At 49.5% G+C, this 18,010-nt stretch overlaps 1 protein-coding gene across 5 annotated transcripts in view; it reads right to left on the bottom strand.

The window, feature by feature from the left end:
- Kirrel3 (kirre like nephrin family adhesion molecule 3) overlaps positions 1 to 18,010 on the bottom strand; it is a 555,253-nt gene that overhangs the window by 40,951 nt on the left and 496,292 nt on the right. For all 5 annotated transcript variants that reach the window (XM_057767795.1, XM_057767794.1, XM_057767796.1 and 2 more), the window contains exon 5: positions 1,514 to 1,671. In XM_057767795.1, coding sequence (XP_057623778.1) covers positions 1,514 to 1,671 — 158 coding nt within the window. The remainder of the gene's footprint in view (positions 1 to 1,513; positions 1,672 to 18,010) is intronic.

Raw genomic sequence — 18,010 nt, 5'->3', positions numbered from 1 at the left:
ACCCCGCTTGGGCCTGCATAAAAGTCTCCTGGGGTGGTGTGTGGTACTGGTTATTTCTGACCATATTCACGGACAGTGAGGCCAACAGACTAGGGAGCCACGGCCATTGCAGAGATGGATTGCTATTCACAGTCCCCAAGAGGAAGGGCATGGCAAACCGTGCCACACTGGGCCACTGGGAGTGGAGGGCGTGTGTGTGATGAACCTCTGCTGTGGGGAAAGGGATGGGAGGCACGGTAGGGGCCACACAGCTTTAGGGTTGGTTAGCTTGACTAGCATTAGTGGGCTCTGGCTGTAGAGGGATCTGCCATTTCTGATTCCTGGTTGTGGAGATACCACTCTAGACTACAGGAGAAAGAAAAAAGCAAGCATGGTGCTGTGGCCTCTAGATGGGCCAAAGAATGAACAGTAAGTTAACTCCTTCTGGGGACTGGTTAACCTGGGTTGGCTTCATATCCCAGGGTCTTTGAGACTGCAAGCTGTCAAAACATTGTAAAAGACAGGAAACAAAGTGAAAGAGTACCATAGGGGCTGGTTCCGGGTGCTACCGCGTGAGTTAGAGACAGGTCCACAGGCAAGTACATCAGGGCACGAGGCTTAGATTAGCCCTTCTGGGTCCCTGTTCCGGCATCTTATTAGGCAGCCATGGAAAGCAGGCCAGAGTTTGCAAATTAAAACACAGGATGGCCTATTAACTTTGAACTTCAGATGAACAATGCATAGTTTGTTAGCATGGGTACAGTCCATACAACACTTGGGAGAAATATACTAAAAAAATTAACTTACTATATTTTCTGAAAAAAAAAGTCTTTTTCAAGTCAGACTCTTTTAACAACAACAAACAAACAAACAACTGTAAGCTGGACAGCAGCAGAACCATAGACATTCATTTCTTACGGGCCTGGAGGCTAGGAAGCCCAAGACAGGGCAGACTGACTGGGAATGGCAAGGGCCAAACAACATTGTAAGTATCCAACTTCTTACAATATCCACACATGGCGGAAAGGATAGAGTTCTTCTCTCTTGGGCCTCTTTTATAAGGTCACTAATTCCAATCATGAATGCACCATCCTTATGACATAACCACCTTCCAAAGCTCCATTTCCACTCTCTTGGAGCTTATGGTTTCAACACAGGAGTTTCGGGGGTGGCACACAGTTATTCAGAGGACTCTAGGCCCGGTTACTTCTGCCTCAAGTCTGCTCTTCTGACCGTATCTTGCTCTAGGGTTTTTACATATAATTATGCTAGTCAGGGGGTAAGATGAGGCGGCAGAAGCAGGGAGGCTAGTGGAAGAAACAGTCTGAGAACTAAAGTGACCAATAAAACAAACAAACAAACAAACAAACAAACAAACAGGGAGAGAGCGAAACAACAGAGGCGCTTCCTCACGGAGGAAGACAGAGCTGGTCCCCATGTGCCCGGCCCCTCCACCCTTGCCGCCCTTTATCCTTTGTCCCACTGCCCATCCCCCATCCCCCACTCCCCATCCCCATCTCCTCCTCCCGCTCACCTTGGAGTAGGTGGCCCCGTTGATGACCTCTCCTTTGCGCAGCCAGATGATGGAAGCTGCGGGCTTGGCATTATCCGCGTGGCAGGTCAGGTTGAGAGGGTCCCCCGCTCGAAGGCTGATCACAGGCCCCCCTAGGATGATGGGGTCATCTGGTGGCACTGTGGGGAGAGGAGCAGAGAGGTCAGATTGGGGTAGGTCTCTGCTTGACGTGGCAGAGGATGATGAGCAATAATTGTTATACTTTGATAAAGAGTGTCGCCCTCTGTATTACAATGATAGTAACAGTAAAAGGATGTGCTGTTTTTCATCTTTCACGGCAGGAACAAGCATGCGTGAGCACAGGCGGTGTCCCTGGCTAGTCTCACAGACCTGGAAGAAGTTGTACTTTGCAACTGAGATACCAGGGACCTGCAGGATCTTTATTTTCAACTTCAAAAAGTGAAGATTTATTTTTATTTCTTTTAAAAGATATTATTATTATTATTATTATTATGTTTTTCAAGACAGGGTGTCTTTGTGTATCCCTAGCTGTCCTGGAACTTGCTCTGTAGACAAGGCTGGCCTCTAACTCACAGAGATCTGCCTGCCTCTGCCTCCCGAGTATTAGGATTAAAGGTGTGCTCTACCACTGCCTGGCCTAGGATCCTATTTTTTAGTTGTGTGTGTGTGTGTGTGCACACAAGTGGCAGTGCTCACAGAGGCCAGAGGCATTGGACCCCATGGAGCTGGAGTGACAAGCAGTTGTGAGCTGCCTGATAGTTGTCTTGGGAACCAGACTCTGTTCTTGCAAGTGTAGTACCCGCTTTTAATAATTGAACCATTAATCTAGCCTCAATATTTTTTTTGTCAAGCTTTGTTGCATTTCTCACAACAGTTTTGAAGGAAAAACACTATTTTTTTTTTTATCACAATTACATAGACTTGGAAACTGAAAATCACCACCAAGGGACTTATTCAAGGTCACATGGTGAAAGTATGGCAGAGTTGGGGCTCGGAGCTTCACCTTTGACCCTTGATCAGCCTGGTCCCCTCCCTCAGGTGACAGGTGACAGGGAGTGTCTTTGGTCCTTTGGAGTTTCCACCCTGACCTTTCCTGAGCTCTGTCCTTTAGAGTAGATCTTAAACCCTGATTTCCATTCAGAAGGAGTTACTTATTTTTTTTTTCTACACTTAACAGTGTGGTTAGTGACTGGTGGTCCCATATCTATAGTGCCAAAGGGGAATGGATATGGGATTGTCCCCTTCCCTGTGGAGCAAGGTCCCTGCAGGGCCAACACTGAACTTCATGTCTTGAAGCATCTGCAGAGACACCTGCTGGCTCCAATGAACCATGTTTGATTACCGTGAAGGCCACACTGTAGGATGCACAGGTATAGAGGTAATCAATTATTATTTACTAAGAAGACTCTGGGAAGCCAGGAGACACATGGTTGCCTCTGAGGCTGGTGCTTCTGGGCATATTTAAGTTTCTCAGGCCTTTACAGTTCCATGAACAAGCCATGCAGGAGGTAGGGCTCTATGGAGACCATCTGAAGAGACTGTCCCCTGAGGAACCTCTATCTTTTCTGTCATTGCCTGAGAGGATCTATTATGTTAGCCCTAGAGGCTGGAAGGGGCTCAGGGACTCACCTGACACACAGAGGTGGGAACTCTGCACTTCTCAGGAATGAAGGTCAGGAGGGTGGGCGTGTCCTCAGGGTTTGAGGACCTAGTGCAGAGGTCTTTTATGGGCTTTTAGGGCAAGCGTCCTTCCAACCTGACCCTGGGCAAACAAACGCCTATGCCTGTGGTTTGCAGTGGTTCCCAGCTGCAGAACCTGCTTGCCTTCCTTTCTTCTGTCAGCTCCTGATCTAGTCCATTGGACTTCTCTAACAGACAGAAGGGTCCCATGTTTGGCTAAGCCAGTACCCAAAGCAGCAAACCTTTAAGTTAGTCACCTCACCTATCCTTGTATGGTCCCGACAGATGGTTGGCTCAGTTCTAACAGCCCAGCAGAGCCATTTCCTGAGGAACCTCAACTTTGTAGGGCCGCTGGAAATGGGACCACTTTTTTACCCAAACCAGCTCTGGATGTCAAGAAGATCCTGGCCCAGGGAGAAAGTTGGCCTTATCTAACCCTTCCATGCTATAGCTCTGAAGCCAGGCCTCTCCAGGAGGCCCTGGAGCTGCCAGGCTGGAGGAGGCATGGGGGTATGGGCTGGACACCGAAGATAACCACCGATCACTTGTGCCCACTATACCCTCTTATTAGTGCCTGTGGCCTCCTTGGGGTAGGCGTGGCCAGAGAGCAAAGGGGGGTTAATTAAGGCTTTCCATCAATGGGGGTGTGACTAGTGACTGATGAAAGGGATTTCAGCTTCCTGCGGTGGGGCTGAGCTGGCCCCTCCAGTAGTGAGGCCTGGGACTTGCAGTATTCTGTGGAAATTTGGGTGCTCCTGTTGAGTTCTTGCGTTCCCGAGTTGGACCTGGACTAGAACAACTGGTCCCGGAGCAGAAGGACCACCTAGCCCTTTGGGCATCTGCTGACTTGCAATGATGGGTCAAGAGACATGCATGGCAGAAGGTGTCCTGGATCAGAGGACGACAGCAAGGCAGTATCCCTCAGGCAGAAATTGTGAACACTCCTGACACATGTTGAAATAAGACGGGGGGGGGGGGGTGGGGTGGGCTGTCTGACAACCTTCTCGGATGGTTCATCAATCCTGTTGCCAGCATGCTCTCTGACCAATGAGACCCCAGAGTGAGGAGCTCGCCATCTGGGATGTGGGAGAGTAACCATGTTTGAGTAGTCTGGGCTTTTGGCTTTGGTGTCTAGAGCTGTTCTATATTCTGATCAAGGTGTGTGTGTGAGTGAGTGTGACTGTGTGTCAGTGTATGAGTGTTCTTCCTAGAAACTCATACCACAGGCCCCTCCCCTCCCTTCTCTCTTGCTTCACCAGTGCTGTGTTTGAGGAGACTGCATTAGCAGGACTGGGGATGAGGAGAGCTGCGAGCGGAGCGGGGGCTGTGTTGTGGGAGTTTCTCCGGCACACACACACATTCACACACACAAACATCCACCCTCAGAATGGGTCCTGATTACATCTTCCCAAATAAGCGGTTATCATGCTGCTTATTCATGTAGCCACGCATTATTGATTGGCCTTCGCCTCGCTGCACACCAGATGGGGGTGGGAGGGGTGGGTGGGGGCAGGGTGGGTAGGGTGGGGTGGGTGAGGAGGGAGGACGTTTGGGGGCTATCGGCTGAATAGAAATTAACACTCGTTCTTGGCAGCTGTAGCTCAGATGGGAGGTGTGTTTTGGGGGGGGGGAATTACTCATTACCTCTCCATTCAGATGGAGGCCCATTGCTTGGGCCATGTGGGGAGGGGAGGAAGTCTCTGAGAAGCCCAGGCCTGGAAATGCATTATTCATACATCCCCTCACAGGCTTGGTTATTATCCTGAGCACTATAGAGTTTGGTCTCCTAATTTTTAATCACAAGGAAGGTGGAAGCGTTAGCCTTTTGGTGATTAATCTGGAGATAAAAATAGTTGACTGTTTTGGTGTTGCTCTTGTTGTCAGTCAGGAACTGAATTTGCATTAAGTGTTGGGGGATTGAGGCCTGGCGAAGACCCGGTGGAGCCCAGGCCATCTCTGGTTTTGACTCCCGGGACTGGCCAGGGTGAACGTATCTTGCCCAGTTGGCTTGAACAGAGGGGAGTAGCAAACCCTCCTATTATGGGTCCCCACCACAGGGGTGGTAGCTCTTTGTAGTTGACCTTCCTGTCACCCAGGGTTTGGGGCAGTGCCTAGCATCTCTCTCCCTGCTGTGACCTTTCTCTGGTACCTGCGCTGCAGTGAGCAGTATGGGGCACCCATCTCTCATTCTGTGTGGGTGGGGAGTCCCTGAAAACCCTCTCCGAACTTTGCTGTGGAGAACAAGGGGGCCTCTTTAGAGGTTGGGGAGACACAACACAGTAAATTCTGCATCGACACAAGGAAACAGTTGAGAAGGAAAAAGATTGGCCTGAAGTTATCAGGGAGGAAGGAAGAAGGGAAGGAAGTGGATTTATCCAGGGAGGTAAAGCTTTTAAATTTTTTGATAATTTAATCCCCCCCTCCATTCAACAGGATTCTACATCTAGAAGTTGCTGAGGAAACACCCCTGAGCCTCAAGTTCTCCTGGGATAGTCTTGAACTTGGAACTGGAGCTTGTGACTAGGTTTTTATTTTCTTCTTTTGCAATGCCAGTTTGATGGAGGACTGCCTGGGACTAGGGATGGAGGGCTGTTGCCCATTCTGGAGTGTCCAGAATGTGCTCGATGTCCACTGACTGACTGTACAGAGCTAAGTTCACTTGGCTCATTGGCCTTGACTTATCAGCTTGGCCAAACCCTCTGAATAGCCCAGGTACAGTCGTGGCTTGACGCTGACGATGTTCCCTCCAGAGTCCGATGATCACCCAAGTGGACTCCTGGCTGGGTTTCCAGGAATTCCTCAGATACTATGTCAACCCAGATGGTTGGCTCCACAGATGGCCATCTGGGCACAACTGTCTTGTGAGTCAGCAGCATCCACACAGAAGGTTCTGTGTGGCAGCTGGAAGGGTGGGAGGCCAGCCAGCCGCTCTTCCTGCCTTCAACCAACAAGGCGGAACTCACGGAACTTAGGCTTTGGGGGGCAGAGCAGGCCTTTACCTGATCAGCAGTGAGTTCTCCGTCCTGTAACGGAGTAGTCTAGGAAACACTTGAATGGGTCATGTCCCTATTCTGTCTTGAAATCCCCAGGGCTCCCTACTGTACTTGAAAGATGATTTGGGTTCAGAGTTGCCCACAAACACCTTCACCCATGATGGTTCCTGATGCCCCTGAGACACCAGTCCATCCATCTTCCTCCTTCCCCAGGTCCTAGCCCATCAGCTCCTCTGCCTAAGGGCCCATGAGGGTGCCATTTCAACATCACCTCCCTAGAGAGGCTTGCCCTGTCCATCCTGTGTAAGAGCCCCATGGCCTTCCATTTACACTTCTCACTGTGTCTTCTTCATGACTGAAGCGCCAAGAAAGAATAGGAAAGATCTCATCTGCCATGGCCCTCCTGGCATCACTATGCCCAGGTTAGTAACCAACTCAAAGAGGCCCCCCCGATATACATTTGTTGAGTAAGTAATGAAAGATTCCCTTGGGAGGAAGTGTGGACCTTGGTTTATGAGGTCCATGTTTTTATAGTATCTCTTTATCTCTCTCTCCTTCCTCCCCCCCCCTCCTCCCTTCATGACTTCCCCTACTCCCCCATGGGTGTGTTCGTTCAGGGGAGCGGTGAGCAAAGTACTTCCTTGATCTGACTAAGTAGATATGAAGAACCTCTATAGAATTCCTAGGAAGGGGGCTGGAACTGGGGAGGCTTAAATTCGAAGTGGGTTTTAGTCTGTCTCCTTGGGGCATCATGAGGCATCTTAGCAGAGTAGGGGCAGCAACCTGGTCTGCCCAATTCACAGGCTCGAGAGAAGGCTCAGGGTAAACTCAGTGATACTTGGCTGAGAAAATATAGGTTTGCTGGCAGTATGTACTTCCTATTTCAGAGGTTACCCCAGCCTCTGCCCCAGAAGCTCTGGGAAAGAACCAGGGAACAGCTTGGGTCTGTGCCATGAGTCTCAGTGTTGACTGGAGTTGGAGAAGAACAGCTGGGGTCTCTGGGGTCAATTGTCACATCTTCAGAATCTTCTTCGTCTTACTACATACAACCTTGCCCCTTCCGTTCCTTTCACATCTTCTTGGTGTCATGAACTGTGGATTCTATAGTGAAGAATGCCAGACACAGATCCTCTCTTGGGGCTCACAGTGAGACCCCAGTTACTTGTAGAGGCTTCACTTTCACTCATGAGCTTGGCAAAGACCCGGGACATTTGGACGTATCCATGTTTGAGGAGCCCTGCTCTAGGGTCTGCTAGAAGAATTCACAGACGGATGAGGGCGAAGCAGGAGGACTGCTGTCTCCACTCTTTCTTGGCTTAGATTGGAGAGCAGGCAGCCCCTTTACTGTCTATGAAGCCAAAGGACCTTTGTTGTAGAGAAGGCCCTCTGCAAATATTAGCTCTTTAGCTGAGGTCGTAAGAGTTCTCCAGCCCCTTCTTCCTTCCAGGCTGTGCTTTCCCAACCTTTGAGACCAACTAAGAGGTCCCTCTTTTCAAGCAGCCTTCCGATTGGGCCAAGTAACACCTACCTCTAGTCTGTAGTATTCTAGGTACCTTTCTTGCCTGACATCTAGCATGTCCTAGGGAAAAATCTGTTTTCTCTGCCTCTCCTCTCCACAGTAACTTTCCTGGTCCTGGATTCTCTGCACCCAGTGCAGCACATGTAGTACAGGACACAGTGTGCTGTGTGTGTTTGCCTAGCCGAACTTGGCAGAGACTCATCACTTTATGAGCTTTTTTAATATTATTATTATATACAAGTTAAACAACCTGACAAATTGAGCCCTCTTATCTGAGAAGTGGAGTAATAAAACTACTTATCTCATGGGGTTATTAAGATTAGGTTTATGTCATAAAGAACAAGGCGAGGGTTTGTAAAGAGCTACCAGGTTATGCCAAGTTTGCTTTGTGGTTATGTAAAAGGCGCTGGCTATGTCAACTCTTGTTTTATTGTTAACTCCCTTTGAATGAGGATCTACCCAGACCTCCCTTTTACAGGCGAGGAAACTGAGTTAAGAGGAAAATTGCTTAGGTAAAACTGTATAACTGAAGGTAACGGAATCAGAATCCAGACTAAGGCTTGTGGATACTAAGGCGTTTTCTCTATAGTGGGAGCCTCTCACAGATCTTCCCTGTGGCTCAGCAGCCCTGCTCAGCAGCCTCTTGTGTCCCTGTCCTCATCTTGACCCTGTAATTCCCAGGTAGCTTTGGCCTCTGCCTGCAGGGCTTTCAGACATCTTCGTCCCCTCCCCCCTACCGCCGCCACCCTTCTTGCTGCTTTCCTCTGACCTGGATTTCGGAGAAAGCACAGGCCAGGCCAGGTTTGTGGCTGGTGCTCTAGCGACATCTGCTAAGGGAATGGATATAGAGTCCTGCAGGCCAGAGCCAGATTGCTCACTTTTGCGGACTCAGTCTGAGTCACAGGCAATGCCAGCTGCGAGTTTCTTCACTTACACAGATCTGCCACCCATTGGCCACCCTTTAGAATGGCAGGATATTAAGAGCCTGGACCTGCTTCTCAGGGTAGCCTTCTAGTGTTATCCAAATGTTCCCCCCTAGAAAATTCATATGGGAAACCCACTATGTGTCAAGCTCTGTTATAAACATCAGGGATACAAACTGATGGGCCTGGTGTGAAAATTATAAAATAAATAAATTGAAACTCCAATGTGGATAAATATTAAGAAGAAAATATATTAGTGGTGGCATATACCTCGGAAGGCAGAGTCAGGAAGAGCACTGAGCGTTTAAGTTCAGACTACTTACAATGATAGTTTTGACCTGGTTGACTTGGGAATCTTTTCTCTCTTCTCTCTCTCTCTCTCTCTCTCTCTCTCTCTCTCTCTCTCTCTCTCCACACACACACACACACACACACACACACACACACACACTGTGTGTGTGTGTGAGTATTTGTCTGTGTGTATTTATGTGTACATACATATGGTGTGTGTGAGGTCAGGAGGGCATCAGATCCCCCGGAACTGGAGTTACAGATGGTTGTGAGCCACCACATCATGGATGGGGACTAAAGCTGGGTCCTCTGCCAGAGCAATGAGTGCTCTTAGCTGCCGAGCCATCTCTCCAGCCACCTCCCTTATATTTTAACACAGGGTCTCTCCCTGGATCTAGAGCTTGCTGTTTAGGATAGAGCCTGTCTCTGGTACCCCGCCCCCCCAGCTCTGAGGTTACAGGCATGCTTCCACACCTGGCACTTTACTCGGGATCTTGGGATCTGAGCTCAGGTCTCCATGCTTGGACAGCAAGCCCCTTATTCCACTGAGTCATCTTCCCAGACTCCTTGGCTCTTTTGGTTTTGGCTCCCTCCCTAGATTTGCTCTTGCCAGGCATGTCTCATTCTCCACACTATGCATTCAAAAGTCTACTCACTTATCATCTTTATGCTGATAAAATAAACCCAGGCAGGAATCTGAGCTCAGAATCCTCATCCCCAACAGGGTCTCAGGTATCCCAGGCTAACCTTGAACTCTGTGTAAGGAAAGAATACCTTGAACTTCGGATCTTCCTACAAGAAGGGTTGGAAATGCAGCGTGTGCTACCATGGCGGCAGCTTTCATGCCGCCCTTCATGTATTCTGGGCAAGCGCTCTACCGGCTGAGACACATCTCTAGCCTCAGAGTCAAGATCTAGTTGCCCTTGGCCTTAGATCAGCATGTCTGATCTAAACCCCCCTTCTCTGCTGCAAGACCTGTTCCTTCCCCACATTCTATCTGGCGAAATGACCTCAGCGTTCAGTTATGAAGACAGCCATGTGCCGAGAGTCGTCTTTCTGGATTCCACTCCAGCCCCTCATTCTGCACGCCTAGACAGCCTGCTAGATTCTCTGAAACTTCTCTCTGGTTTGTCTTTTCCTTTTCTACTTCCACATTCTCTTCTTGACTCAGGAAGTCATGGTTTCTAGTTTGGATTAAAATACCTTGCCCTTCCCCAAGACCTCCATTCTCCTCTGGTCCTCTACACTGCTCCAAAGTGATGATGACATCACTCCGCCCCCTCACCCCTCTATGCTTGAGTATCTGTCTAGTAGTAAAACCCTTTAAGGGTCCCTCGCTGGCATCTGAATGGTCAAATGTTTTGGCCTCTGCCAATCTCTTCAGTTTTGTTTTTCATTTTTCTTCTTTCCCTTCCTCCTTCCTCTTTCACTTCTTTTCCTCTTTTTTTCTCTCCCTTCTTCTCCTTATCTTTCTCCCTTTTTTATGAGTGGGTGGGCACTCATGCTTGACAAATATTTCACTCCTGAGCTATAGCTCAATCTTTCATCATGCCTTTTCTCCTCAAGTCATGGCGCATCCCCTATGACTGTTGTTGGACAAATTCTGTCTTCCTCAGCTGGTTTTCCCCTTTCTTGCCTAATCTGAAGGCTAGTATGGGTTCAGATCCTGAGTCCCACAGCCAATGGCTTGTAGCCACAGGCAAGTGGTTTAGTTTCTCTGTGCTTCAGTTTCCTCATTAGTAAAAGGGGCTAAACCAACAAAAACAGGGTCCATAGTTGACAGGACAGAGGGATGTTACGTGGGAAAGTTTGATGGGCGGATGTGGAATGCGATTGGTTAAGCAGTCTGTGCTCGGTCTCTGTTAAGAAGATGGGCCGAGCAGCTGGGACTCTGCCCCTTGGAGAAGTAGAGGGCTGTCTCTGATTCTCCTACTCTGCTTCATTAAGAGCTGGACAAGGACTGCTCCTCAGGGATGATGTTACCATCCTGCCACCCTCCTATCTCCTCACAGAGGGCAGCCTGAGTGCCACCAGGCTTCAGAGGCGTGAGTTTGAGCTTGTGCCATGAAAAGAGGGGCCTACCCACACTATCCACTCACTGGTGGGGGCGTTTATTGTACAAGGTCTGGGCTTAGGCACAGTACCCCAGCTATGGTACCTTAGGAACCAAGGAAATGGCAGAAGTCTGCGTGCTGACTTTTAGCTCTTCTGTGTGAAGGCTGGTCATAAGATTTCTCTGACTTACCTCTCCTATAAGTACAGCATGGCACCTTCCCCCCAGAGGGTGTTCATCATATCTCAAAGGAAGAATTGTTACACAGGGTCCAAAAATGATCTGAAAAGGTCCTGCTAAGTCCCCCCAGCTGCTCTCCGTTAGGTCATACCCGCTTTCAGCCCGTCATAGTTCTACATGGTGCTCATTCTTCACTGACCCCTAAACAGTGTTCCCTGGTCTTTGGGGCTTCATTTCTGAAGGCTGCCTTGTCATGTAAAATATTAAATATTTAGCTACAAGTTTCTCTTGAGAACCCGCCTTTTGTTGTAGGAATGTCAGCCTAGATATTTTTGATAGACGAAAAAACAGATATAGTGTTTTCAGTTGGCAAAACGAATTAACAGCCCCCGGGCTGTCTGGCTGCCCAGAGTTCTGAGCTCTTGTCTAGCCTCAGAAATAGACTCCCAGTATTTATCTACTCTCTTTTCATTCCAATCCATCTTAACTCCACGATGGCCAGGGGAAAGTTCTGGAAGTCAATTTCTGCCACTCATATGTTCAATGGCTCCCAAGGCCATAAAAACCAGCTGGTTGTCAAAGAGGGCATTTAAGGCTACAAGGCCTCTGGTTTTCTTCTTTGCGGCCTTAGCTGAACTGGACAGTTCCCTTGTCTCTAGGGTAGCCTGCTTTTGGGATGCTCCTCCTGGGAGGGTCCTTATCATGAGCCTACCCTAGCCAGGTTTCTGTAATCCTCCTCTATCAGCCCAGAGGCTACTCCTGGCCTTCTTAACTTCTTGTCCTTCTCTCAGTCAGTCTTAATTCCTCCTCCTTTCCCCTCCAGCCTCTGCCCTACTTTGGGACCCTGTGCCGTCTCCACAGGTACGTGTGGCGCTTTAACATCCTCTCTGTTAGTGTATGTGGCATTGGGTGCTCCTGCCATCTGCTGGCTTCACTGGTCTGTGAGCTGCTTGACGAGCCTTGGGCACACTTGACTTTCTGTCCCCAGTTTGTAGAGTGGGATTGGCCTCTGCTTAGGAGATGCTTGTAGCCTGTGCCTTGCCCCATCTCTACTGCATCAGAAACAAGCTCCCTCCCAGGCCCACAAGCACCTCCCTTTTGCCTCATAGCTCTCATCTCATAGCTGTGACACTGATGTGTGGATTTGTTTCCTCTGCAGTTCTGGAGCAGAGGTCTTGTCATCTCTTTGTGTTTTCTCTGACTACATAGTGCTTTCCCTTGGATACAATCAAGGGGAAGTGATCATAAAGTGAACATTGGCTTACAGAATACTGAGAGCTCTTCTGGATCCTTTATAAGTGTCAGTTGGCTCTCGAAACAAGGCTATACATGCAGTAATCATGCACCTCTTAGAGGTGAAGAAACCAAGAGAGGAACTAAATTTCTTGCCCAGTACCACACAACCCATGAATAGCAGAGTTGGACTGTGTTTTGGGTTCCCAGATTCAGCAGAGGATACCCCAAAATGTAGACTTCAGAAAAATACTTTTAGTGTTAGCATCTCCACCTGACATTCACGTTTAACAGGACATCTTGTTTTATCTGACAACCCTGTAGATGAGTTAGGCGTATACATGTGATTTAAGTGATGCATGTGTCTTTCGAGGATTGGTCCCTACATTAGTTGTTTCCCGGAGTTGGTAGCAACCTGAGGGAGGTCTCTGGGTTATCAGGGGCATGTTCTAGGAAAGGGTTGTAGGCCCTATCCTCTTCCTCGCTCTCATTTCCTGGACTTGTGGTAAATAGTTTTGCCTCACCACGATGTGTCAACCACAGGCAAAGTGACAGGACCAACAAATCATGCACTAAAACCTCTGACATGTAACGCTGAATGGCTCTTTTCTCTTGGCTGATTGTTCCATTGTCAGTAAGCTGACTGTCAGTCAGTCTGTCCCACAGTAGCACAAACACATCTCCTGGGGCCTGAGGGCAGAAGGGAGAGTGGAGAGAGAACAGCATTTAGGCTTGAGGTGACGCTGTATGGATTTGAGGATGGAGAGCTAGAGGCTGCATTTCATTTCTATCCCTATCACAGATGAAGGCATCTGAGGTCACCTGCAGAGGTTCAGGACACTGGGAAGCCCACTTTCGTTCAGACCTCATCCTGCTGGGAGGAGCAAGGAGAGACTGGAGGCCAGTTCCCTAGCTGCTGGTGCTAGATGTCTGTTGGAGACACTACGCTCGCAGATTCACAGGGCTGGCACATTCATTAATAAGTTGAAGCAACATCTAGAAATGTTCTTGTCCCCAGAGTTTGCTACCGCGGTGAGAACTCGTACATCGGAGCTCCCAGGACTGTTATTGCGTACTCAGTAGGTAACTGCAGACGTGTGAAGACAAACGCCTTGCTCCAGTCTCTTGTTCTGTTACTACCTTGTGTCGGAAGCAGTTGCTGACTGGTAGAGGTCACAGTCTGCCACAACCTTGCCGCCTTCTCTAAGCTCGGCAATATGGAAACTCCCTCCCTCCCCAGCAAAGCTTCCTGCTCTCTACTTAGCCTTGCTGGGGGATGTCCTTGGCTCTGGAGGACCGACGTTATCTAAACATTGCCTCTAAACCAGATTCCTGTTAGATCCCTGCCCAGAAGACTTATTCTAGGAAGTCTGCTATAGGACACTGCCACATACCAAGCTTTGCCTTAGGAGCATGCCACCAATGCAATCAGGGTCTGTCTCCAAGTTCCCCAATCCTATGTAGTCCTTATACTGTGAAATAAAGTTAAGTTGATTGACTGGAATCTGTCTCCTGGAGGCCTCCCTCCATGCTCATGGGCTGCATACAAAACTTTCTGTCTCCCCTTCTGCCTCTTTCCCCTGGTGGATTGATGGCCCATAGACTGAGTGGGAAAGAGGAACCCTACAACCTCGTTCTGTGTCCTGGCTCCATCCAGCTTCCCAGCTTCCACCAGAACAGAAGCATCAGAGCACAGGGTACCCACATAACTTCCACAGTACTAATGAGGAGGTAGCAGAGGCAACAGGGGGTTCAGGGACCAGGGCCAAGGGAGACTGGTAGGGTCAGGGACAGAGTCAATAGTTCTCTGTTTAACCTCGAAAGGAGAGATATGAGCTGCCTCATCGGGGAGGGGCTGGCTGAAGGAGAGTGAGGGAGCCTGAGAGGGGCGCCCAGCAAACCACAAACAAACCCACAGCCCTTACTCATGTGCAGGAGGTCAGGTCTGTGTCCAGCTCCGGGTGGTGGATGTTGGGTGGGCAGTAAGCGTGGGAAAGCCGGAGGGAGTTCTTTCTGTCCCCTGAGGAAAGTGTTGGCTACAGAAGCACAGCATAGACAGGGTAGGAGAGAGGAAGGGCTTGAGTAGGGAGGACAAGGAAGAGCAGCAGTCAGTCAGAGGGGTCCCACAGTCCTCTAAACGCTGCTGCAGAAGAGGCTGGCTTCTCACTACAGCTTAGCACCCCGTAATCATGGTGACCTCCTGAGGCATCCCATCCCAGGGCTCTGTGCTTTCTGTCTACTCCTGACTCTGACCTTATTTTAGGGTCTTCTGCTCAGTATGTTGCCAGCTCGATTAGCCTGTATGTTTTGGTGCACTATGGTGCTAGCAAAGGCAGTTTAATCCCCACAGTAGCCTCATGTAGAGGGTCCTATAGAAGTATCTTCATTTTACAGATGGGAAAACTGAGGCAGAGAGAGACTGGCTAGCCTACTTGTGGCAAGTCACGCTGCTGTCACCGGGAGCCAGAAATCTGGTCTACTCCTAGTGGTGGCGCTGAAGGAACTCCACACAGGAGGACCATGCTGCAGTTTATTTCAGATGATTTAAAACCTTGAGGCAGTCATCCCGGCCTCACAAAAGCCAGCCTGGGACCGGAGTCCCCACTGGTCCCATAAATAGAAACCAGAACTGATCTCGTTGGCTTTGCTACGGGCTCCCACCCAGCACATCCCACCCAGCACAGCCACCTTCCAAGGAGTGCTGTGGTTTTTAGATGGGAGGAAAAGTGAGCCAGGTGGGGACCTTCTCACCCACAGTCTGGAGCCCTGGAGCCTTTGCAGAAATCCAAGGGCACCGGAGAAAGGGTCACCGTATTAAAAGACTTAAACAATAAACACAGGGCACGCCAGCATAGTCCTTGGAAAGGGTGACTAGGAACATTGCCTTTTGCATATAAAACTGGGCTTGTTAAAGGACAGCTGGAGGAGGTGGAGGAGTGACCATGACTGAGGAGGACACAGAGATAGTCGGGCACAGAAGAAGATAGTTAAGGCAGGTGCAGGTCACCCACCCAAGGACAAGTCAGATGTGAAGGGAGACGGCCGTAAAAACGATGGCCGCATGCCCTGGAAGGAAGCCACAGAAGTATGCTAGGTAAGCCTTCTGCCACAGTACTCATTTCAGGGAATCCCAGAAAACCACTTAAATGTACCTTTCAACCTCATGCAAATTTACCAAATCCATGACTTGCCAGAATCCTAAGAAGAGTCAAAACCTTATCCCTGACGCAAGTCTTTCTCCCTCAAAGTCCAAATCTCTGAATTTGAAAAGGGTAACAGATGCATTTATAATTCATTAGGAGGCAAGGTTTTAATTCCCATCTCAGTTTGGCCTGATATCTTTTTGAGCTCTCCGGGCCTCCTTGCGTTTTGTGGCAGGAGCCAATATTTCTCTGTGGAGGCTGGTGGGTGCTGCACCTCATTCCGCAAGCAGAGGGTACATTTCACAGGTGAACTGGCCAGCTCCAGTCTTTTCGGGTGCTGTGATGAGAGACTTCAAAAGGCTGGTAGCTCTTTGAAGTTTCAGGACATCTTTGAAGACACCAAATGTGTCTGCTGCAGGGTTACCACAGTTTGACTCCAAGATAGAGAGCAGAAGAAGGTTAGCTGGGATGGTCTGGGACCATGTCTCTTTTCCCAACTTCCCTTTCTTCCTTGCCATTGCTCTCTTCTCCCTCTTCCCCTCTTCTCTCCATTTCTCTGACAAGATTCTGGGAGTCGTTATATAGCCCAGGCTGACCATGAACTTGTAATTCTCCTGCCTCTTCCCTTTGCGTACAGGATTTACAGCTGCGTATCACTATTCCCGCCTCAGAAGCATCCTGATGTGAGTCCAGGAAGCAGAACCAGGTGCAAAGATGAGGGACCAGATGACAGCTGAGAGGTCTCAGTAGATATTTATGTGTAGTGGCCCAGAGAGTGGTCCCATTCTGGGACAGGAAATGCTAACCTTTGTGTCCTGTGGGACCAGTTATGGAGTGGACTTTTTGTCTACAGGAAGAATCCAACATGAAGCCAGACAGTGGTTGGGTGGCCTCCAACCCATTGGCAGTGGGGGCAAATGATTTCTGCTCTGGGACGGGAAAGCTGGGTAGCAAGCAGAGCACACCGTCTTGGCCACAGGGTTGGGCTCCAAGGGTGCAGGACAGATCCTCCCTCCCAGTGTGCACTTGTTATCCATCTCTCTCCAGGTGGGCAGGGGGTGGCCTTCCATCTGAATAAGCCCTGGATATGCAGAACTTGGTTGCTGGGTGAAGTGAGTAACCTCCACGGCCTCTCCCAGCCTGGTCCCTTATCCCCACAACTTCTATTTCTAGCATTGATGGACCTAGGCTACCTGAGTGGAACAGGAAAAGGCATAGCTTAGCAGGGAAATTTTGCACAGAATTCACTTTCTGGAGCCTTCGTGAGCTCATAGGTAGGTAGAGCCAGCATGTGCCCTCCCATGGTGAGGGAGTTAAACAGAGAGAGACCGGCTGGCCGGGCTAGGACATGTTTGTGTCCTACCAGCTGGTCTGCCTATGAGGTCAACTGCTGTGTGAACACCTACTGCTCACTCTGGTCAAGTGATCTGCTCCTCAGGGAGCTGGGGGGAGGGTAAGGAAAGTCAACTCAGAGGCACAGGTACAGCGGGAGGAGCCATGTCGCCTGGTGACAATGGCCATGGGTGACCACATCACATCTACCTGGAATGCCATGGGGGGCTGTCGAACTGTAGGGTGGCAGGGCTGGGTGGGAAGCTTGGCCTACACAGAGGAAATGCTCCTTTGATGGTCCTCATGTTTCTACTGACATTCTATTCTGTAGCAGTGGATGCTGGCCCTGGGCTGGGCTCATCCCTAATCATGTCACATCCCGGGAGGATGGGACTGTTCTAATGATGAGGATTCAAGGGAATAAATCAGAATTTAAAAATTATTATTGTTGCATTATTTATTAATTCGTGTGTGTGTGTGTGTGTACGACTTTTGGGAGCTGGCTCCATCCTTCTACAGAATGTGTCCTGGAGAGATCTCAGGTCATCAGGCTTGGTGGCATTTTTACCTCGACAGCCTGGGAAAAAGATTTCAATCTTGCCCTCTTGGTTTCCGGCACAGGGGCCTGCCTATTTGATTTTTCGCCAGTGGGGGCCAAGGAAGCTGGGAGTGTGAGGGCCATAATGTGGAGGGCTCCTGCCTGGTTAGCGACTTCATGGGTGAGCAGGTCTCCCACCCTGCTTCTAAGGCAGAGTGCCAAGCCTTCCTCACGTCTTTATGTCACAGGCACCCACTTTCTCTGGCATTCTGGGGCCTGAGTCTGAGCACATATGCCCCTGGGGAAAGGTGGACCCTGATGGGTTCAAGCTGCTGTCCCCCTTCATGATGCCAGTTCACACCAGCAAGTAGCTGGCACAGCTGTCAGATGAGCCGGTGTTCTTGCTGTAACCAGGATGGGTTTAATTTCACTATGTTGTTGGGATGCCCTTGAACTTCCCACCTCTGTCTCTTGAGTACTAGGATTCTAGATGTGTACCCATGTACCACCACACCACACCCAGCTTATACGGCAAGGATGATCGAACCCAGGGCTTCATGCGTGTTAGGCAAATACTTTACAAACTAAGTTCCACCCCCAGCCCCAATATAA

This window comes from Chionomys nivalis, chromosome 4 (genome assembly GCF_950005125.1).
Source record: "Chionomys nivalis chromosome 4, mChiNiv1.1, whole genome shotgun sequence".
NCBI classification, from domain to species: Eukaryota; Metazoa; Chordata; class Mammalia; order Rodentia; family Cricetidae; genus Chionomys; species Chionomys nivalis.
Note: the sequence above shows the minus strand (reverse complement) of the source record. Positions and strands in the feature narration are given on the sequence as shown.